General features: G+C 36.6%; 1 protein-coding gene across 1 annotated transcript; it reads right to left on the bottom strand.

The window, feature by feature from the left end:
• Positions 1 to 8,947: 8,947 nt before the first annotated feature.
• Positions 8,948 to 9,307, bottom strand: LOC131026757 (uncharacterized). Its single transcript, XM_057956699.1, has one exon. The coding sequence runs from the start codon at positions 9,305 to 9,307 to the stop codon at positions 8,948 to 8,950; it is 360 nt and encodes a 119-aa protein (XP_057812682.1).
• Between the last annotated feature and the right edge of the window lie 14,804 nt (positions 9,308 to 24,111).

The raw sequence follows: 24,111 nt of genomic DNA, 5'->3' as shown, positions 1-24,111 counted from the left end.
CCTTTTCTCAAAACCATAAGGGAGAGTCGGCTTCTTAAACCTAGAGGTCATTCAGTGAGTCTCATGCAATTGGTCCCCCATCACTGAATTTCCCATAAGGCTATTTACTTTCACAGTAAATTTTAGAGTCAACAGTTCTTTTTCTAGCATGCTCGGTGGGATCACTTAAAGCTCAAATAAAACTCTGAGTCAGTTTATGAGTCACAGGCCTGTTACCAGGAGTCAAACAACCTTGAATCCTAGTCTACTCTTACCACCTCTGCTGACCACTCATTCAGCCATATCCTCATCCTCACAGAGTTTGCCCGTCTTCCCTACTATCTCTCTCACAACGATGGCACATATTGCCCCCACGAATTTTGTGACCTGGGATAACGGGAGCCCTCTTACTCCCCCAACCCCACCTGTGGTCTGGGGACCCATCCCTACAGTTGCATTGAAAGTCATGCCAAAGTTCACTAGAGAATTCCATAAAACCCTTGGGGAACATTTACAAGATGTAGCCACTGTCTGTACTGTCCATGGCATTAATGAACAAAATGTGGCCTTGAGATTTCTCATAGCTTCTTTCAAGGGAAGAGCTTTGGATTGGTTCAGATCTTCGAGTCTTAATACTATAGGAGATTGGGATCAGTTGGGCGACTTCTTTTTCCAAAGATTCTCCGATAAGGCTGACAGATCATCCTTGATGCACCAATTGATCACAATAAAGAAAGCCGCTCAGGAAGCACTGGTTGATTTCAGTCTAAGATTTTAGAGGACCTAACGGAGGATAACTCTATCCACCTTCCCTCCTGCGGATATGGTATTTGTATTCTACTTAAAAGCCTGCAATTCTGATATATCAGTGATGATTCAATCCTTAGGAGGCAATACTCTCCCACAAGCATTTGACATAGCAATCCAAGAAGAAAATAATTTGATCGATGCCAGAAAGCTTACCCCCCATCCCATCATGTCAGTCTTCCCTGAGATATCCCCTCAAATTCTAGAGGAAGCCTCTCCTAGCACATCTACCCCATAGTCTATGTACTCGTATCTAGTTCCCCCGCCATCATCCTTGGCCACCAAAGTTAGCGATATGAAGAACTTATTGAGATCCTTCTCCAATGAGATTGTTAATCTAAATAGAGCCCAAGTTCTGCCTACCAGACCCCCTTTTCAGCAGAGCTTTCAAGGGAACCGACCTCCATACCAGCATAACCAACATGCAAATCACCGTACTGACAAGCCCGCCCAGTCGAATGGCCAAATAGTCCCAGTCTTGAATCCATTGCAATTTGTCTATCCAAACACTCGTAAAGAGCTGGCAATAGGTCAGAATAACATTGTGGATGATACCAATTCCTAGTGCTTTCCATGTAATAATGCTCACACTCTGAGGAATTGCCCAAGAGGAAATTTGTAGCAGAAAGTTGCAGAGCAAAGGAGTCTAGGCATGGCCTTAGATGAGTCTGTTTATACATCTTTGGGTATGGATAATGTGTCTCTTGTTGCTCAAATGTAGGACATGTCATTGCAACAAGAGGCAGAGATCACCCCAAATCATGCGCTATTTTCTTGGATGGAGGACGAGGGTGCAATGTTCACCAACAATGTATCCACTTCAAGGGAGGGAGCCCCCTTTGTGCAGTTGGATTATAACCTCTACTCCAAAAGACATTTCATGAGGGAGAATACCAGCACTTCAGGACAAACTCCCGTAGATAAAACTCCTGAACAACCGGTGATTGGCCCTACATATCCAAGGAAAGAATTCATCCCCTATAAGTCAAAAGAGCCGAAGGTTCCCACACCCACAATACTAGACATTTTGGAGCAGCTGAAGAAAGCTACGACTCATGTTTCCCTGTGGGATCTCCTAAGTATTCCCTTGAAGAAGAACTGGCTAAAGGAAGCCCTATCTAAGGGCAAGATAAATGCAAGCGAGGGCACCAACAAAGCTCCACGGACCAACGAAATGGGTTTCCAACTCACTGCCGACAAGTCATACTCTTCAGCCATGTTGACCAATGAGGTTTCACCTCCCAAGTCTCAACTAGAAGGTAAGCCCAAGTTGAACCCATATTATCTTACCCTTATAGTCGGGGATAAACTCTTGCATAATTCTATGATAGATTCCGGAGCTAGCACCACCATCATGCCTAGGCAAATCGCCAAAATTTTGAATATCAGGTATGAACCTTTAAATAGGGGGGTTATGTAGCTTGATGGGAACAAGTTCCAAACCATAGGTCTTATTAGAAGTCTCCCTCTGACTTTATTTGCATGTGCTAGTGTTACTGTATCCCAAGAAGTAGTGGGCATTGGCATCCTGCCTATTTTTGGGCTCTCCCTTTCCCAAGACTTCACTGCAAAAATAGGAGGTTATCTGTCTTTAGATTGGTCCCACCTCATCCTCCACACTTAGCATGGCACCAAGCTCAAAATTCTCTTAGAACCCCTCCATGTCGAACATGTAGCACACTAGCCCATGATTAATTTTGAGCTCACTCACACTTCTATTTCAAATGAGGAGAGGAAATTTGTAGAACTCCTGGAAGATGAAGAAGTAACTGGGGAGATTTCACCCAAACAAGAGGTTTTCTTGAATGAATTCATAAAATCTGATCCCTACTCCAACTACAACACCATTAGCCTAGGTACCTATTGCATATTTGATGAAAACCAGGTCATCCCAAAGCTTACTAAAGAACCATTTTCTAAAGAGCAGTTATCTTTGATACTATGGACCCTACACTTTGATGGTGCAAAATGCAAGATAGGTTCCGCAGCCAAAATCTGCCTCACCCCACCCTCAGGCAAGAAAATTTTGAAGTCTTTCCATTTACAATTTGCATGTTCTAACAATGAAGTAGATTACGAGGGACTGATCCAGGGTCTAAGCTTGGCGAAAAGAATGGGCATTAAAAAGTTGAAGGTCTTGGGTGACTCCAAGCTGGTGGTCCACCAAGTTTGTAGGTTGTCCAGTACCAGACATGTCCGCATGAGATCCTACCATGCCAGAACATGGGATTTAATTGAAAGATTTGATGCTTTCAATATTGTGAGCATTCCCTGGAAACTAAATGTTGTTGCTGATCAGATGGCTACGATCAGATCATAGTTTGATCCCACCACAGATTTACTCACTGGCTCCCAAGCGATCTGTGTAGTCATCTGACTAGCTATCCTTGATAACGATACCCACTAACAAGTTTTCAAGAGTGATGATAAGATCACATTATTCATCCAAAGATCAAGAGAATTTGCAGATCAGCTACAACCTAAGGTGAAAGAGGCTTATGGAGATCGGATCATCTAGTTGAAATCCAATAAGCTTCCTAATGTTCTAATCACTCTGGAGAATTTGTTTGACCATGATGATGCCAAAAATGATAAGCGAAAGCTTACAACCAGCAAAGGAGATTATACCAAGATGTTGGTAGGAAATGGGATAGTACTTCAAGTAGGAAAAGGTGTTTCTCCTGAGGACTCGAAGAGGTTGGCCCAATGCTATGATGAATACATGCATGTCCTGGCTCGGTCTTATGATGACTAAAAAGGTTATGATCCTAGTGTCATTCAGCATACCATTGAGCTTGCTGATGGAGCTAAGCCAGTTCGGGAGAAGCAAAGGTCAGTCAACCCAAAGGTCGAGTCCCTCATGGCTCAAGAGTTAAGGAAGTTGATCGAATTAAGGATCATTTACCCTATAAAACATGGAACATGGGTATCCAATCTGGTTCTCGTAAGGAAAAAGAATGGAGATATTTGACTCTATGTAGATTTCCGAGATTTGAATCAAGAATTTATCAAAGACCACTACCCCTTGCCATCAATGGAGCAACTACTGAGCATGGTGGCGGGGTTGGAAATATTCTTAATGCTCGATAGTTTCTTGGGATACAACCAAGTCCTAGTATAAACAAAAGATCAACACAAGACAATGTTATGTCATTCGGGTTGTCAAATGTCGGAGAAACTTTTCAAAGAGCTATGAATTTGGCCTTCAAAGAGATAATCAATAAGATTATTTTAAAATACTTGGATGACCTGACAGTATTTTCTAAACACTGAGAGGATCATTTTGATCATCTCGAGCTGGTTTTCCAAAAATGCCTCGAATTTTGGATTTACCTAAATCCAAAGAAATGCATCTTTGGTGTCCCTAAAGGCAAGCTACTTGGACATATAGTGTCCAAAGAAGGTGTTTCCATCGACCTAGACAGAGTCAAGGCCATAAAATACCTCCTTGTTCCGGTCAATAAAAAGGGAGTCCAGTCCTTTCTAGGAAAGGTCAATTTTGTTAGCCATTTTATTTCTGATTTTGCTAGAATTATAAGGCCCATCACCCTAATCTTCAAGAAGGATACACACTTCAAATGGACTCCTGAGGCTAAAAGAGCTTTTGATAGAATACAAGATGCTATCTATTTATCCCCTGTGTTATCTAACCCGAATATGTCAAAAGACTTCATAATGTACATTTTTTTTTATCAATATAGCATTTCCATGGTCTTGAACCAAAAAGATGCTGAAAAAGGAAGTGAGCATCCTATAGCATTCCATTCAAAGACCCTCAAGGAATATAAGGCCAAATATAACTTTGTTGAAAAATAGGCCTTGGTCGTGGTAAAGGGACTCAAGAAATTCAAGAATTTCATTGCTTGCAATTAAACCATGGTGTACGTATCTCATCCTACAGCCTGAGAGTACATCATGGAGGGGGACATCACCAAAAAGAGGGCTAAATGGATCACTAAGATCCTCGAGTACGATGTTAACATCAGGCTGACAAAGCTCATTTCCAAAAAGTGCATATGTGAGTACATAATTCAGGGGTGGGAACCCCGTGAAGACGAAATGGCTACATAAGAGGTCGTTATGCTTTCGCCCAAGTTTCCAAAAGCATGCTGGATAGAGGCCAGTAATCAATTCATGAAGACCAAGGTTTTTCCCAAGCACCTCCCTCCTAAAAAGAGAAGGTTCTATAGACTCCAAAACATCGGTTTCTACTTGATAGACAAAGTAATTTTCAAAAGGAATTTTGATGGAGTTTTGCTCTGCTGTGTAGATCGAAGACAAGTGGATAAAATTCTACATTGTCATGCCCCGCCAGGGAACCCGGTAGGACAAGAACAAAAGTTCCAAAATATGCTACAATTTTTTTTTAATATAACATACATTTACCACTTCTAGAAAGTAAACATACTTAATGCCCTTACAGGTTCCCTTTAATGTTCATCAACATAATTGAAAGATATAACAACTTAACACATAACATAATGTGAATAAAATAAACATTCAACGATCTTCTTAATTTTTAGCATGATATAATATTTCACAACACACTAACTTTAATATCTATTTGATACGCTACAAATCTTTTATCATTTCATTTGAGACCAAAGTAAAAGTACATAACAATCCTATTTCCCATAATCCCATTCTCACTATAGAATGAATAACTATCCTTTGCATCATTTTCCCCTTGATTATTATTTACAACATCCATGTAATTAATATGTTTTATTTGATAACAACATATATAATAATGCAATTGTAGTTTCTATTAATGTTTTCTACTCAATTTTCATAATAACACAATAAGATCATAAAGAGATAGGATAGGAAGGGTAACATAATTTTTAAAAACATTGTTTCAAATACAAAGTAATCATCCCTTATCATAGTTCCTATAAACTACCCTCCCTTTTACAATAATTTTATAAAATTACATATTTATTATAAGACCAATCATGGCTGACAAATAATCTTTACAATATTTGAATGTACTAGTTCAAAAGCAAGGTCTTCAACATCTTCAACCAAGCATCAAGAAGCATCATCAAAAGAGATCACAAACACACTTCAAAAAATATTGACCACCCAACCATGTGGAACCACAAAGGTCCACTCCCCCGTGCTAGGAGATAAAACCAAGGTCCACGCAAGTACTAGGGCAATACTAAGGCCATGAGACATGTTTCCCCAAAACAATAAAGAAGAACCACATATCACATAACAACATCAAATAACATCACAAGAGAGAGAGAACCAGAACACCTATTAGGTGGGTGTCATCATATAGCCTTAATGTCAGGATCCACCCTGCCTACCATGTACTGTAGTCCCCTCTAAAAGGGATCCACCCAGCCTATAATAATGGTTGCGGTACTCCAACATGCCTATATGGACTAAAATAATAATTTATCTTGTATTAGTGTGTTATAGCCCAACCCAACCCAAGTTCATTTTAAAAAGGTTATCACTTGAATTAAACCCACTCATTGGATCTCCTAGCAACCACTTTGGGTCCTAGCAACCTATAGTGAGCCACCCACCTAGGGTATCTAGTTACCATACTAAAATATTCATTAAATAAAAAATAATAATTCATCTCACACAATTAGCATATAAGTTCAAGTACTCTCCCATGTCCTCTGAACCATAAGGATGAGTCTGACCCTTATCTCTAAGCCACAATCAAGCATGAGAAGGAGGTGGGAAATGCATAACATATATAAAACACTATATTTTTTTTTATCATGAACACCTCTCATACATGAATTAGAGGTCTTTAAAATAGAGGTACCTACTATAGAAAGCACCCAAACCCCTAGGAAAGCAAAACAACTCAAAGACCAACTCAACACCCCATAATATTGAACCATGTTTCCTTGTTGTTTAATAGATATTTATCTTGATAAACGGTTTGAGTGAAGACTGAAATATATTTGAGAAAATAGTATAATGATTTATATTTAATTTGAAATAATTTTTAGCCTCAACCAAAGATTATAATAAAAGTTTAAATAAATTTTCATAAAACTATTTAAAACCCTCTTTGATAGAGTTGTGTAAAAGAGTTTGTTCATAATTTCATTTTAAACCATTAAAAGATAAAATATTTTGGATTATTATAATATTTGGAGTTATCTTTCATATCCATTTATTTTAAAATCATTTGGTTTTAGTTTGAGGAAGATATTTGATGCCCTAGTGACACAAACAATGAATTTTTTTGAGTTTTTATTGACATAAAATTAGTCTCGGTACGGGGAACTTAACTTTCAAACGAACCATTGGATTTCCCTACATTTTGGATATTTTTAGTACACCTAGATTACTAAGTTTTCACTGAAGCGATTTGAAAAATATTACATGTAATGAAAGTTATGAATAACAGAATCAAAACTATCAAAACTGGGACAATAATAAGAATGGAAATCTTGTTTGTTGGGTTGATACTTGACACTTGAAGAATAGTTGTTGGTTAAGATATGGCATTTAATTATAGATGTATTTTTATTTTTGAATCACGATAGATCATAAATAATTTTTATATAAAAAATAAAAATAAAAATAAATACAAGAGTCATTACTCCCCAACATGACACTCATTTTCTCCATATTGAATTTCCCAACCAAAGCTTATCCCTTACAAAAACAAGGAAAGAAGCAAAAGAAAGTATTTCTAGAATAATATTCATATTTTAAAATTAAAACTTTCATCTAATATTCATTTAAATTATGCAAGCATAACATACAACACAAAAATCACAACACAAGCAAGCCACATGGATTCTTCCTGGAATGAGACCTACCTTGGGTCCGGTGGAGAAAATATTTTGAGAAAGAACACGCAAAAATCCAACCCCTTCCTGTGCAAATCTCTCTTCTTGCTCCTAAACCTTCAAATTTCTTCTGATTTATCTTCCCCCAAAATACAAACCCCTTCCTCCAAAATAAAAACTTCAATAAATAATACCAACTTGTATAGTTGGAGAAGTTGTTTTACGGGAATCAACCGTTCCAATCTCTACGGTTGGTATTATTTATTAACACTAACTATAATAGTTTATTTAAAATTTAATAGATACCCCACGGAAATAAGTATACTAAATACTAGATTGCTAAATAAAAATCTCAAATAACACATATAGCTCAATGGTAACTATCAAGACTCATACAAGAGAAGTCATAGGTTCAAAACTCATTGACTAAGATAACATTATTTTAATCCTCGATCTTTTTATTTTATCCTTTTTTTTAATATATAGAATTAATAAAAATAAATCTTATATTACACATACACACACAATATAAATAAATAAATAAATATATATATATATATATATATATATATATATATATATATATATATATATATATATATATATAACATAATACATCTATACTACTTTTGTTTCATCATTTTAACGTAACATAACATAAGCCACTTAAATCATTTAATGTGTAGGTATCCTATCAAAGAATTAATCAAAAATTATATAAAAATCATTACGAACAACATAAATCAGAACCAATCAAAATACTCAAACCAATACCCATCATAAACATGACATTGCCCAACCCTCAAGATAGGGTTATCTTCCTAAACGGGAGACCTATGTTCAATAGGTTTACTTGTGGGAACCTTGGTGTTATCTCTACAACAACAACATTCGAGGATTTAGAGTCACACTTAGACTTGTGTAGCCAGGTGGAGTCGATGCCTAGTACCTACAATCTTGCATCACCAAAACGATAGAAATATATATCCATATATAAATGAAAAACAAGGAGGGGGAGTGCAGCATCGCGTGGGTCTTCGTAGAGTAACTACGACTACCTCCCCTCATCCTACAGATATCTCATATAATAATCTATTCCAAGCATGATTGGGTTAGCATTGTTAGCTCGAGATAATAAACATATAATATAGAAGCCATATGAAAAGATTATCATAATGAAATCATGTACATAAACCAATGAAACCTGTAACTCACTAATGCATTAGATAACATAATGAACCATAAAGGTTCAAATATAACTAAATATGTCTCATCATCTACTCTAACAAGGAAATATAGAGTCCAATATCACCAAACATAACAAATAATGTCCATGCCAAGAAAAGTCGCTAGGGTGGGTATTACATCCTCCCCCCCTAGAACTAGGCTTACTCTTGGAATCCTATAAACAAATAGGGGTAAGAAGCTCTAAGTCTTCCAAAATCCTCCCATGTAGCTGAAGTTTCATCATTTCTATCCCATTGGACCCTTACCTCTTCTTTGGTGTGACCCCTGAGGGTAAGGGTCCACTGTTGCAGTATATGTACTAGCTCCAAAGCCAGCTGCTTGTCTGCGACCTGTAAAGAATTCCAATCCAATACATGTATCAAATCTGGAGTATATTTTCTAAGAATAGAAACATAAAATACGTCATGAATACATGTAAGGCTAGGCAGCAGGGCAAGTCGATAAGAAACTGGTCCTATCCTCTCCAGGATCTCAAATGGACCTACAAATCTAGGTGCCATCTTAGAACCTTTTCCATAACAAATTGGGCTTTTACGAGGGTGGACCCTCAAAAATACCCTATACGCATCTCCATACTTCTTCTATCTATCTTGTGCAGTTGCCAAATGTTCTCTGATACCTCGAACCTATAATTCCATATCCTCTAACATTTCTGATCCAAGAAGTGTCCTGTCATCCAATATATCCCAACTCAAGGGTGTGCGACAAGGTCTACCATACAAGGCCTGATTGGGTGACATGCCGATGGAACTGTGATACCCATTGTTATATGCAAACTTGACTAGATACAAGTAATCCTCCCAAGCAAACTGTTGATCCATCACATACATCCTCAACATGTCCTCCAAAATTTGATTAACTCGCTTTGTCTGACCATCGGTCTTAGGATGGTAAGCAGTACTATAGTTTAGCTGAGTCCCTAAATCATGTTGCAAGGCTGTCCAAAAAGCCAAAGTGAACATTGGATCCTGATCTGAAATAATCTTATGTGGAATTCCATGTAATCTAACAATGTCTCTGACAAAAAATTGTGCTACTGAAGATGCTATATATGAAGATCTAAGAGGAGAAAAATGAGTGACCTTAGTCAACCGATCAATGGTAACCATAATGGCATCATGACCTCGCAAAGATGTAGGCAAGCCAACTATGAAATCCATAGAAATGATGTCCATTTCCATTCTAGAACTACATGGGACTATAAATATCCTACTGGATGTTGGTGCTCTGCCTTCACCCTTTGACACTCAAGGCAACAAGATACAAAGTCTACTATGTTTCTCCTCATTCCTGTCCAATAGTAAAGTTGCCTCAAATCTGCATGCATCTTCTTGACACCAGGATGTGCTGAGTAAGGTGCACGATGGGCTTCCACTAAAATTAACCTTTGAATTCCATCAGAGGGTGGAACATAAATATGTCCCATACACCTAAGAAGACCATCAATATCCATTGAATATCTAGTATATCTGCCTTCTAGCATTCTGCCTGAAGCAATCTCTGATCGGACCTCTTGATACTAGTCATCTGATGGGAGTGCATTAAGTATCTTACTCTTCAAATCAACTTCAACTATTACTGTTGATAACTCATGCCTCCTACGGCTCAAGGCATCCACAACTATATTTTCTTTTCCTTGATCGTATTTTACTTCAAAATCATATTCACACAAAAATTCCATCCACCTACGTTGTTTGGCATTGAGATTGGGCTGAGTAAATATGTACTGAAGGTTGCAGTGATCTGTATGGAGTTCAAATCGATGTCCTAATAAGAAATGTCTCCATCGATTCAAGGCATGAACTACAGCCGCTAACTCTAAATCATGAGTAAGATAGCTGAGTTCATGGTCTTTCAACTTCCTAAACTCATAAGCAATAACTCTACCTTGTTGCATTAACACTGCCCCTATGCCTTCCAAGGAAGCGTTTGTGTAGACCATAAAATCTTCTGAGGGGTTAGGTATTGCCAAAATCGGAGCACTAGTTAGCTTCTCCTTTAAAAATTGAAAAGCTTCTTCACATTTTTTGGTCCAAATAAACTTCTTCCCCTTCCTCTGTAAGGAAGTGATAGGATGAGCTATCTTGGAAAAACCCATAACCAAACATCGATAATAGCTGCTAGGCCCATGAAAATGAGAACTTTTGAGACATTAGCGGGTGTTGGCCATTCTACTATGGCTTGAATCTTTGTTGGGTACACAGATATTACTTCCCCTGAGATAACGTGACCAAGATACTTAACTTCACTTTGGAAGAACTCACATTTCTTAACATTAGCATATAATTGATTCTCTTGTAGGCATTGTAACACTTGGCGTAGATGTTGTTCATGCTCTTCCATTGTTTTTTAGTACACTAGTATATCATCTAAGAAAACTATCACAAACTTATCCAAGTAAGTTCTGAATACTCCATTCATAAGGCTCATGATTACTGAAGGAGCATTAGTTAGACCAAAAGGCACCATAGTGAATTCATAGTGGCCGTATCGAGTACGAAAGGTTGTAAGATAGATGTCGGCCTCGAGGATCCTTAGCTGGTGGTATCCTGAGTTAAGGTCAATTTTGGAAAATACCTTTTCCCCTTTCATTTGATCAAACAAGTCATCAATATGGGATAGTGGGTATCAATTCTTAATGGTAACTTTTTTGAGTTGTCGATAATCAATACAAAGCCTAAGAGAACCATCCTTCTTCTTCACAAAAATCACTAGAGCACCCCATGGTGATACACTAGGCCTGATAAAACCCTTTTCCAATAGTTCCTCTAATTGTAACTTTAACTCACTTAGTTCCTGAGTAGTCATGTGATTTGGAGCCTTGGAGATGGGTTCTACTCCCCGTACCAAGTCTATACAAAAATCAATATCCCTTTTTGGAGGCATTCTTGGGATTTGCTTAGGAAATACATCAGCAAACTCTTGAAGCAAGGGGTGATCAAGTGCTACTTCCTTACTTTCCTCTTCATCAAGATCCTTAACTAAGACTACAAAAAGTTGACATCCCTTTCGCATGCATCCCTTGAGTTGCATTGCAGATATCATACAGAGAGATATGGGTCGCTAAATACTCACTATCACTCTATGCTCACCAAAATCATCAATACAATATATAGTTTTCTTTCTACACTCTATGTTGGATTCATGCTCCTCTAGCCAATCCATACCTAAAACAACCCCATAAGAGTCAAGAGGGATTACATGAAGGTCTACTTTTGTAGTGAAGGGTCCTAATCCCAGTTCACATTCTTGGACACATAAATTTGTGGTCATTTCGGTCCCAGAGGCTAGTTCTACTTGCCACTTAACTCCTTGACCTTTCACCACTAGCCCACACTTTTCTACTAAGGATGGAGATATAAAGGAATCAGTTGCTCTAGAATCAAATAAAATAGATATAGTTTTACCCTTTAACAAACCTGTGGTTTCAATAACTGTACCTTGGTAATCAACTTGCCTTTTCTCTATTGTGGAAAATATTCTATTGGACTGGCCTGCATTTCCTACTGTGGGTTCAGAGGCTACCTGATTCTGGTTTGTGAGGGACTTGGTGCATTGAGGACAATGTACTGCAATATGCCCATGCTGCCCACAAGAATAACAACCCGTGTTTCTCACAAAATTTCTTGTAGATGGTGCACTCGATTGCTGGTAACTCCCTTTATTAATGTTCTGAGAATTTTAGGATGGTTGAGGGGTATACTTCTACTGGGTGAGATAATTACCACAATTTTGTTCGTATTGAAATTTTCTACCACTTTGATTGTAATTCTGGGACTTTTTCTTGTGTGAGAAATGTCCTCCTTTGAGAGTTGATTGTTGATTCTTAGAGCCTGATGTCCCTTAATATTGGTTCCCCTTAGAGATGGCCCCAACACTATTACCTCAATTGCTGGAATGACCTCCTAAACCCAAATTGACATTCCTCTCAACTAGAAAGGCTTTGGCTATTGCATCTCGAAGACTCTTTGGTTCAAAGACCACTACATCCCCAGAAATATGGTCATTCAATCCCCTAATAAAATATTGCACCAGCATAGGTCCATCCTCCTTGTAACCCAAGAAGGGCTTAAGTTCATAGAACTTTCGCCCATAATCTTCAACCAGCATGTTGTTTTATTTTAGGTGATGAAATTCTTCTGCTCTACCCTATCTCCATTGATCTGACATGAATCTATCTTTAAAGCTTTCTAAAAATAATTCCCAAGAAATGGTGTTTATGTTGAGCTAGAGTTTTTCTTCCTCCATTCACCACCATGTTGAAGCAAACTTTCTTAAGTGCATAATGGCACATCTAGCTTTAACATTGCTACTAAAAGGGTGCACGGTGAAACATCTTTCAAGATCAAATATCCAAGTTTCCATCATAGATCCCCCCTCATTGCCAAAGAAAATAGGTATCTTAGCCCTAAGTAAATCCCTCATGTGAGTAGTAGAATCACTATCTAGTCTTTTTGTCTCTCTCCTAGGGCTCCTATATCTTTCCCTATCATGATGTTGAGAGTTATTTCCTTCCTCATGTTTTGATTTATTTTCAATTGTATCTAACCTCTGTAGGATCTCCCACATCATGAGCCTCAATTGAGCCCCTTCAGATTCATTATTCTTACTTTCATCTCTCTCTTCCCTATGGGTACCTTGGGATTGTTCTCCCTCATGGTCTGGTTGGAAACTCTCTTGCTGAGACCTAGAGGCAGAGTTTTGGTTTCCATCCCTAGCTTCTCTATAGGTAATGGGGGCCATCTTGGAGAGTAACACAACATAAGAAGGATATATATAGATTTAAAATATAATCTAACTAAGCATAATAGACCCTAGAGCTTCCAGTGTAGCAACCTAGGGCTCTGATAACAATTGTCATGCCCCACTAGGGAACCCGATAGGACAAGAACAAAAGTTCAAAAATATGCTACAATTTTTTTTTAATATAACATACATCTACAACTTCTAGAAAGTAAACGTACTTAATGCCTTACAGGTTCCCTTTAATGTTCATCAAAATAATTGAAATATATAACATCTTAACACATAACATAATGTGCATAAAATAAACATACAATGATCTTCTTAATTTTGAGCATGATATAATATTTCACAACACATTAAATTTACTATATGTTTGATATGATACAAAGCTTTTATCATTTCATTTGAGACCAAAGTAAAAGTACATAACAATCCTATTTCCCATAATCCAATTCCCACTATAGAATGAATAACTATCCTTTGCATCATTTTCCCCTTGATTATTATTTACAACATCCATGTAATTAATACATTTCATTTGATAATAACATATATAATAATGCAATTGTAGTTTCTATTAATGCCTTTTACTCAATTTTCATAACAATACAATAAGATCTTGAAGAGATAGGATAGGAAGGGTAACATAACTTTTAAAAACATTGTTTCAATACAAAGTAATCATCCCTTATCATAGTTCCTATAAACTACCCTCCCTTTTACAATGCTTTTCATAAAATTACATGTTTATTATAGGGCCATTCATGGCTGACAAATAATCTTTACAATATTTGAATGTACTAGTTCAAAAGAAAGGTCTTCAACATCTTCAACCAAGGATGAAGAAGCATCATCAAAAGAGATCATGAACACACCTCAAAAAATATTTACCACCCAACCACGTGGAACCACAAGGTCCACTCCCCCGTGATAGGAGATAAAACCAAGGTCCACGCAAGTACTAGGGCAATACTAAGGCCATGAGACATGTTTCCCCAAAACAATAAAGAAGAACCACATATCACATAACAACATCAAATAACATCACGAGAGAGAGAGAGAACCAAAACACCTATTAAGTGGGTGTCATCATATAGCCTTAATGTCGGGATCCACCTTGCCTACCATGTACCGTGGTCCCCTCTCAAAAGGATCCACCTAGCTTGTAACAATGGTCGTGGTACTCCAACAGGCCTATATGGACTAAAATAATCATTTATCTTGTATTAGTGTGTTATATCCCAAACCAACCCAAGTTCATTTTAAAAAGGTTATCACTTGAATTAAATCCACTCATTGGATCTCCTAGCAACCACTTTGTGTCTTGGCAACCTATAGTGAGCCACCCACTTAGGGTATCTAGTTACCCTACTCAAACATTCATCAAATAAAAAATAATAAATCATGTCACACAATCAGTATATAAGTTCAAGTACTCTCCCATGTCCTCTGAACCATAAGGATGAGTCTTACCCTTATCTCTAAGCCACAATCAAGCATGAGAAGGAGGTGGCCAACGCATAACATATATAAAACACTAATTTTATTTTTTTATCATGAACACCACACATACATGAATTAGAGGTCTTTAAAATAGAGGTACCTACTATAGAAAGCACCCAAACCCCTAGGAAGGAAAAGCAACCCAAAGAACAACTCAAAACCCCATAAAATGGAACCATGTTTCCTTGTTGTTTAATAGATATTTATCTTGATAAATGGTTTGAGTGAAGATTGAAATATATTTGAGAAAATAGTATAATGATTTATATTTAATCTGAAATAATTTTTAGCCTCAACCAAAGATTATAATAAAAGTTTAAATAAATTTTCTTAAAACTATTTAAAACCCTCTTTGATTGAGTTGTGTAAAAGAGTTTGTTCATAAATTCATTTTAAGCCATTAAAAGATGAAATATTTTGGATTAATATAATATTTGGAGTTATCTTTCATATCCATTTATTTTAAAATCATTTGCTTTTAGTTTGAGGAAGATATTTGATGCCCTAGTGACACAAACAATGATTTTTTTTTGAGTTTTTATTGACAGAAAATTAGTCTCAGTACGGGGAACTTAAATTTCAAATGAACTGTTGGATTTCCCTACATTTTGGATATTTTTAGTACACCTAGATTTCTATGTTTTCACTGAAGCGATTTGAAAAATATTATCTGTAATTAAAGCTATGAATAACAGAATCAAAACTATCAAAATTGGGACAATCATAAGAATGGAAATCTTGTTTGTTGGGTTGATACTTGACACTTGAAGAATAGTTGTTGGTTGAGATATGACATTTAATTATAGATGTATTTTTATATTTGAATCACTACAGATCATAAATAATTTTTATATTAAAAATAAACATAAAAATAAATACAAGAGTCATTACTCTCCAACATTAAACTCATTTTCTCCAAATTGAATTTCCCAACCAAAGAATATCCCTTACACAAACAAGGAAAGAAGCAAAATAAAGTATTTCTAGAATAATATTCAGATTTTTCAATTTAAATTTTCATCTAATATTCATTTAAATTATGCAAGCATAACATACAACACAAGCAAGCCACATGGATTCTTCTTGGAATGAGGCCTACCTTGGGTCTGGCGAAGAAAATCTTTTGAGAAAGAACAAGAAAAAATCCAACCCCTTGTGCAAATCTCTCTTCCTACTCCTAAACCTTCAAATTTATTCTGATTTATCTTCCTGAAAAATACCAACCCCTTCCTCTAAAATACAAACTTCAATAAATAATACCAACTTGTATAGTTGGAGAGGTTGTTTTACGAGAAGCAACCATTCCAACCTCTACGGTTGGTATTATTTATTAACACTAACTATAATAGTTTATTTAAAATTTAATAGATACCCCACGAAAATAAGTATACTAAATACTAGATAGCTAAATAAAAATCTCAAATAACACATATAGCCCAATGGTAACTATCAAGACTTATACAAGAGAATTCATAGGTTCAAAACTCATTGACTAAGATAATATTATTTTAAACCTCGGTCTTTTTATTTTATCCTTTTTTATATATATATAGAATTAATAAAAACAATTCTTATATTACACATACACACACACAATATATATATTTATATATATATATGTTCATAAATATAACATAATACATCTATATTACTTCTTTTTCATTTTTTTAATGCCACATAACATAAGCCACTTAAATCATTTAATGTGTAGGTATCCTATAAAATAAATAATCAAACATTATATAAAAAATCATTACGAACAACATAAATTAGAACCAATCAAAATACTCAAACCAATAGCCATCATAAACATGACATTGCCCAACCCTCAAGATAGGGTGATCTTCCTAAACGGGATACCTACATCCAATAGTTTTGCTTGTGGGAACCTTGGTGTTATCTCCGCAACAACAACATTCGAGGATTTAGAGGCATGCTCAGGCCTATGTAGCCAGGTGGAGTCGATGCCTAGTACCTGCAATCCTGCATCACCGAAACGATAGAAATATATATCTATATACAAATGACAAACAAAGAGGGGGAGTGCGGCATCGTGTGGGTCTCCATATAGTAACTATGACTACCTCCCCTCATCCTATAGATATCTCATATAATAATCTATTCCAAGCATGACTAGGTTAGCATTGTTAGCTGGAGATAATAAACTTATAATATATCAGCCATTTGAAAAGATTATCATAATGAGATCATGTACATAAACTAATGAAACGCCTAACTCACTAATGCATCAGATAACATACTGAACCATAAAGGTGCAAATATAACTAAATATGTCTCATCATCTACTCTAACAAGGAAATATAGAGTCCCATATCACCAAATATAACAAATAATGTCCATGCCAAGAAAACTCACTAGGGTGGGTATTACATACATGAATTTCACTATGGTTCATCCGGAGGCCACTTCTCGACTCCCATAACCATCATCAAAATTACCTAGGCTAGATATTTTTGGCCTTCCATTTTTAAGGATGCGCACAATTTGGTAAGAGAATGCAAGGAGTGCCAGTATTATATTGGTAGAGGCAGAAAAGAAGCAATGCCCCTCAGGCCTATGTTAGTATAAGAGCCTTTCTCTCAGTGGGGACTTGATTTCATCAGGATGATCAATCCCCCAAGTTCGGCTGGACACAAGTGGATCCTGACCGCCATTGATTATTTTGCCAGATGGTCCAAAGTCGTTCCTTTAAAGAATTCATCAGAAAGTGAAGTGTTGGCTTTCCTAGTAGACTTGGCATGTCGATACAGTTCCCCAAAACCATCTTATCAGACAATGTGTGTGCATTCACCGGCTAGAGAATTACCCAATTCACCATCAATAGAGGTATCTATCTCAAAATCTCGTCTAACTACTACCCTCAGGGGAATGGACTTGCCGAGTCCACCAACAAGAACTTGATTAGGATTATCAAGAGGATAGGTTCAGAATATAAGAGGGAGTGGCACCATCATTTGAGAAGTGCATTATGGGTGGATAGAATACCAACCAAGTAGGTCCTAAAAACTTCCCCATACAAGCTGGTCTATGGGAAGGATGCACTTTTTCCTACCTCTTTAGAGATCCCAACCCTACAGGTACTTAAGTCTATCGAGGTGGCAGAAAACGGCCCCATGACCATAAGATTGGTAGAAATTATGGAGCTGGGAGAGGCTAGAGAGACAGCCTTCATCACTCTCCAGGATAGGTAGGAAACCATCAAAAATTGGTTTGACAGTAAAAAGAGCTCTAGTGCAGTTTTCAGCCCTGTGGATCTCATGCTGAAATACAATGAAAGGGTGGCAAAGCCCGACCATCATGCCAAGTTTGATTGTTTGTGGAAGGGGCCTTTCCACATTTTAAATTGGAGGGGTGCTAACGCATTCGACCTCAAAGACATGAATGGACGCCCCCTTTGGATCCCAGTTAATGGTTTCCACCTTATGCCTTTCTATTAAAGTTTTCTTCCTCCCCATATGTATAAATTGTAAATAGTGCTTTTGCATGCCTTATTTATTTTAATTATTCTTAGTCATATCCAAGCAAGGTAATAGAAATAACAAAATATGCCATGATTGAACAAAAGAGAAAATTTATCATATTATGCATTTTGTTTTTCTTTTACATTAAAGAGCAAGGCTTCTGCCCCCCTCCTATTTTTACAAAATGACAAGTCAAAATCAAAACTACAAGGTAGGCCATTGCTAGTTCATTGATCTTCTTTGTCCTCATCATCCTCTATCAGGAAGTTTGGGTCTCCACTATGATCAGGAGTGTCATCCTCCTTCGACCACTCGAGGTCATAATCACCTCCAAGCACCCCAGCCATAAAGATAACAACCACATTTAGTTGTATGTGCAGTGTCAGGACTGAAGGGAATATATAGTCCCTAAAATCAAAATACCATTCGATCTCTCCAGGGATAGGGACTATCATATGGACCTGCAAGAGGAATTTTGCAGCAAGCTCGACGCGAAACCGATGAAAAGACAATGTCATCATCTTCAGACCGCTGATGAGTGGATGCCAGGGTACTTCATTGCTAGAAAGGGACATGATAAAATAAAATGTCTCAGGTCAGATGATAAAGGGAGCCCCCTGAAAGGGACATCATATGTAATTACCTCCTCCAATCTTCCTAGAGAGTCCTGGAAAATGAGAGCCTTGGTAAGCTGCGAAGCTAGTGGCCTAGGCAGACCACAATCTAGTAGTGAGGCTATAAAGCACGAACAAATATTAGTGTTCACATGGTATCAATCTGCATTTTTTATGAAGTCCTCTCCAAGTACCCACTTAATAGCAGCAATTATCATAGGATTCTTTTGCCGCATCATCAGCTGCAGCCTCTGATCAGAGATATTTCCAAGGAAATCGACCTACGCTTTGCTGCTGACAAGCCTAACAGGAGTATCCATGGTTGAAGAAACTCCGTTGTTGAAGCTAGCACTATACAAAAGAATGTCTGAAAAGACATATTTATAGAAAAATTGCAGCTCGCAATGACGAATTCTTGAGGTGCCAACCTTCCCAAACTCCAATGCTCTTGCCATTTTTCCATTAATTAATCCAAGGAAATCAACCTAGATTCAGAGTTGGCAATGTCCTACAAGGTGTTGGTATTTTGGTATGGTTTTGTCATTTATGTCAACACCTATCAACACTTATCAACTCTAGCACTTTGGAGGATCAGCAATGTTCACCGACAAGCAAGTGACTTATGCATAGTCACTGGTATCTAGTACACCGACAAGATATAATGTTCACCGACACTTGGAATGATATGGAAAACACCTAGTTATGTCGAAGACATCAGTTGGATACTTTGTCTTGGAGATTTTTTCATTGGCATATTCGTATTTTCATATTTGCTACTACTAGCAAATAGGTCCAGGTTATACACCAGCAGGTTTATCTATTCCAGATCAGCACGACATGCTTTGGTGATAATTTTGTTGTTATTGTAAATGAATTAAGCCGACATGTTGAATCAGATATTGCATCGGCTATTGATTTACTTGTAATTGTTTTACTGTAATATCTTTTAGAGATGACCTACTAAAATTGGTCTTAGGTTATGGTATATATGTAAGATCTTATTTTTAAGATCGATATGCGATAAGGATAAGGAATTGTAAGAAGGTATATGCGAGAATAAGAAGAGCTATACACGTAGACATCATTTGAAGGTGAAGCAAGGTATTTGTAAAGACAATCAGAACTACACCGATACTGAATCCAGCATATGAAGATGCTATTTTGAGCAGTACATTCTTATTGGATTTAACCATCCAATTGTGGTCAATGTGACTCCTATTTGTGTTTGAGCAATGAACTCTGGGTGCTTGGCCTTTCTACATGTACAGACCCCATTTGTATACACATACTATATGCAGTAGTATCATCTGATTGTGGGTAAGGTTTCCCACCATAGTATTTCCCCTTACGGGGTTTCCACGTACAAATATTGGTGTTACATGTTGTGGATGTTATTTTCTTTCTATTTCATGCATTAATATTTACCGCTACTATAATTAATTGATAAACTATCTACCGGCATAAAGTTTGGTTTACTGGTATTAAGCATTAAGGTTGGTTAAGTTGTTTTTGGTTTGAATTTGGTTGACAACTGATTCACATTCCCCCCCCCCTTAGTTGTCTCTGGGACCTAACAATTGGTATCAGAGCCTAGTCCTCTTTTTGCAGAAGTTTAACAGCTTGAGGAGATCCAATGTCTACTAACTATTTTAGGAAGGACAGTCTTAAACTTGATGGAACCAACTATGGAATATGGAAGATCAGAGTGCAGACACATCTAAATTGCATTGGAAAGGACATCTAGGATGTTACAAAGAATGGCTATACAACTCCTACAAACAGTTAGCCTAATCCACCACACTTGGCTAAAGATGAGGAAAATGATTGCAAAGAAAGAGAAGCACTTTTGAGTGCATTAACAGATCAGAAAATCATGGGATTATCAAATAGGTCTACTACTAAAGATATTTGGGATCATTTGGAAACATTGAATGAAGGAGATTCCACAGTCAAAATTGCAAAACTTGAAAGCTTCCGAGTCAGGTATGAAAATTTAAAAATGGAAGAAGATGAAAGGATTTCTGCTTTTATGAAAAGAGTAAATGAAATTGTTTTGGGTATTAAATGTTATGGAGGAACCTTAAGTAAAGATGAAATTGTTTGAAAAATTTTAAGAGGATTGTCATCGACATAAAAAATGAAAGTCACTGCTATAAATGAGTTGAGAACAATGCCTAATACATCAGTAACTAGGGATACATTGATTGGAAAACTTTCAGCTTTTGAAATTGAGGAATTTGGTCCTGTTGCTACTATAAAGACAGATTTAGCTTTTAAGGCATCAACATCATATGCACCATCATTTGACAAGTCTGATTGGAAAGCCTTTTATGCAAAAGAACTTGAGGAAAGCAGGAGAGAAATTGAAGAACTTGAAGAACTTGAAGCACTATTTGCAAGGAAAATGCCTAAAGGTCCAGTTGGAAGTAAGTATGAAGGTAAAGCACCCTTTAAATGCTTTAACTGTAATAAGATTGGTCATATGGCTTCAAGATGCCCTGATAGACATGCTAGACTAAGAGAAGAAGCTAGAAGAACATACAAGCCTAACCCTGAATACCAGAGATACAGATTTAAGAAGAACAAAGATAAATATTGCTATCTCGCCGATGAAGGAGTCATTGATGATTCTGATGAAGATCTGATGGACAATGGATGGGTTTTTGTTGCTATAACAGAAGATCAAATGGCACCTACTGTTCAACCGGTAGAGCAGGCCCTGACAACTAAAGTTGAAGTTAAGGATGAATGGATCATTGATTCAGGATGTTCACATCATATGACTGGTGTTAAAGGTAAATTCTTGAACTTTCAGGAATATAATGGAGGTCTGGTAAGATTTGGAGATGACAAATCTTGTTTAATCAAAGGAAAAGGTACCATATCTTTTGGTGGAAAGCATAATACTAACAATGTTTACTATGTAGAAGGTTTAAAGCATAATCTTTTGAGTGTTGGTCAACTAGTTGAAAAAGGATTTCAGTTACAATTCAAGAATGCTAAATGCAAAATCATGAACATAACTAGTTTGGAAATTGCAACCGGTAATCAAACTAGAGGTAATCTCTTTCATTTGAATAACAGCGAAAAGACATTCTTGATTGCACATATTGATAAAAGTTGGCTATGGCATAAGAGACTTTGTCATGTAAATTTTGATTGCATGGTAAAAATCAGTACTACTAAGGCAGTTAGAGATTTACCTAAGATTGTCAAACCTCACAATCCAGTATGTAAGGAATGTCAATTTGGAAAACAAGTTAGAGCATCTTTTAAAAGTATTCTAGAAAAATCAAATAGTGCTCTTGACTTAATTCATACTGATTTATGTGGTCCAGCTAGAACTAAAAGCTTACAAGGTGATAGATATTTCATGCTAATTATTGATGACTATTCTAGAATGTGTTGGGTTACTTTTCTCAGAGAAAAATCAGAAGCACTTGGAAAGTTCAAACTATTCAAAGCAATGGTAGAGAATGAAACCAGTAAGAAAATCAAATGTCTGAGATCAAATCAAGGAGGAGAATTCACATCTAAGGAATTTAATACACTCTGTGAAGTGAATGGAATCAAAAGACAGTTATCAGCACCTCGGACACCACAGTAGAATGGAGTTGTAGAAAGGAAAAACAAAACTATCTTGGATGCAGCTAGAACTATGTTATCTAAAGAAAATATACCACATGTATATTGGAGAGAGGCAGTAAGAAGAGCGATCTACACATTCAACAAAGTTCACATCAAAGGAGAAATTGGTAAGACCCCTCATGAACTATGGTCTGGTATTACTCCTACTCTTAAATATTTTAGAATATTTGGAAGTAAATGCTATATTAGAAGAGATGAGTATATTGGAAAATTTAATCCTAGAAGTGATGAAGGAATATTTCTTGGTTATTCATCTAAGAGCAAGGCATATAGATGTTTTAACAAAAGATTGCATAAAATTGTTGAGAGTACAAATGTGAAGATTGATGAACAGTTTAGAGGAACTTCAAGTTATATAGACTCTGAACCGGCAATAGAGATACTGACAAATGAACCTACACTGAATCCACCGGTATGGAATGAAGATCCAATTACACCAGTATCATCTGAAAATTCCACTATAACTAAGGAACAATAGTAAACAAAGACACCCCGGTATGTAAGACTGAATCACTCGGAAAATCAGATAATTGGGAACAAGTATCAAGGAGTTATGACAAGAGGAAGACTGACAAATGAAGAGGTATGTCTTATTTCTTAAATTGAACCATCATCAATTAATGAGGCATGTGAAGATAAACATTGGATTAAAGCTATGGAAGAGGAACTAGAATAAATTGAGAAAAATAACACATGGACATTAGTTCCCTAGCCTAAAGACAAAAATGTGATTGGAACAAAATGGGTATTCAGAAACAAACTAAATGAAGATGGTAATGTAATAAAAAATAAAGCAAGACTAGTGTGCAAGGGATATTCTCAGAAAGAAGGAATTGATTATAATGAAACCTTTGCACTAGTAGCTAGAATTGAGGCAGTCAGATTATTCTTGGCTTTTACAGCAAACAAGAACTACAAAGTATATCAAATGGATATTAAATGTGCATTTTTTAATGGAGATCTTGAAGATGAAGTTTACATTGAGAAACCTGATGGATTTTCTTTGACAGATAATAAAGATATGGTTTGCAGGTTAAGGAAAGCTTTGTATGGGTTGAAGTAAGCTCCAAGAGATTGGTATGCTAGATTGGATAAGTATCTTTTGAAGATTGAATTTTCTAAAGGTAATGTTGATGGAAACTTATACTACAAAGTGACTAATGATGACATCTTGGTTATAGATGATATAATCTTTGGAGGAGAAGATGGATTATGTAAAGATTTTTCTATTGAAATGCAACAAGAATTTGAAATGTCTATGATTGGAGAGATAAAAAAAAATTAGGATTGCAGATTTCACAAACTGATAAA

This window comes from Cryptomeria japonica, chromosome 9, assembly GCF_030272615.1.
Source record: "Cryptomeria japonica chromosome 9, Sugi_1.0, whole genome shotgun sequence".
NCBI lineage: Eukaryota > Viridiplantae > Streptophyta > Pinopsida > Cupressales > Cupressaceae > Cryptomeria > Cryptomeria japonica.
This window is presented reverse-complemented; position numbering and strand designations above follow the sequence as displayed.

Excerpts from the sequence above, each read along its gene's own strand:
- LOC131026757 (XM_057956699.1), bottom strand. The coding sequence starts at position 9,307 with ATGGCACCTAGATTTGTAGGTCCATTTGAGATCCTGGAGAGGATAGGA.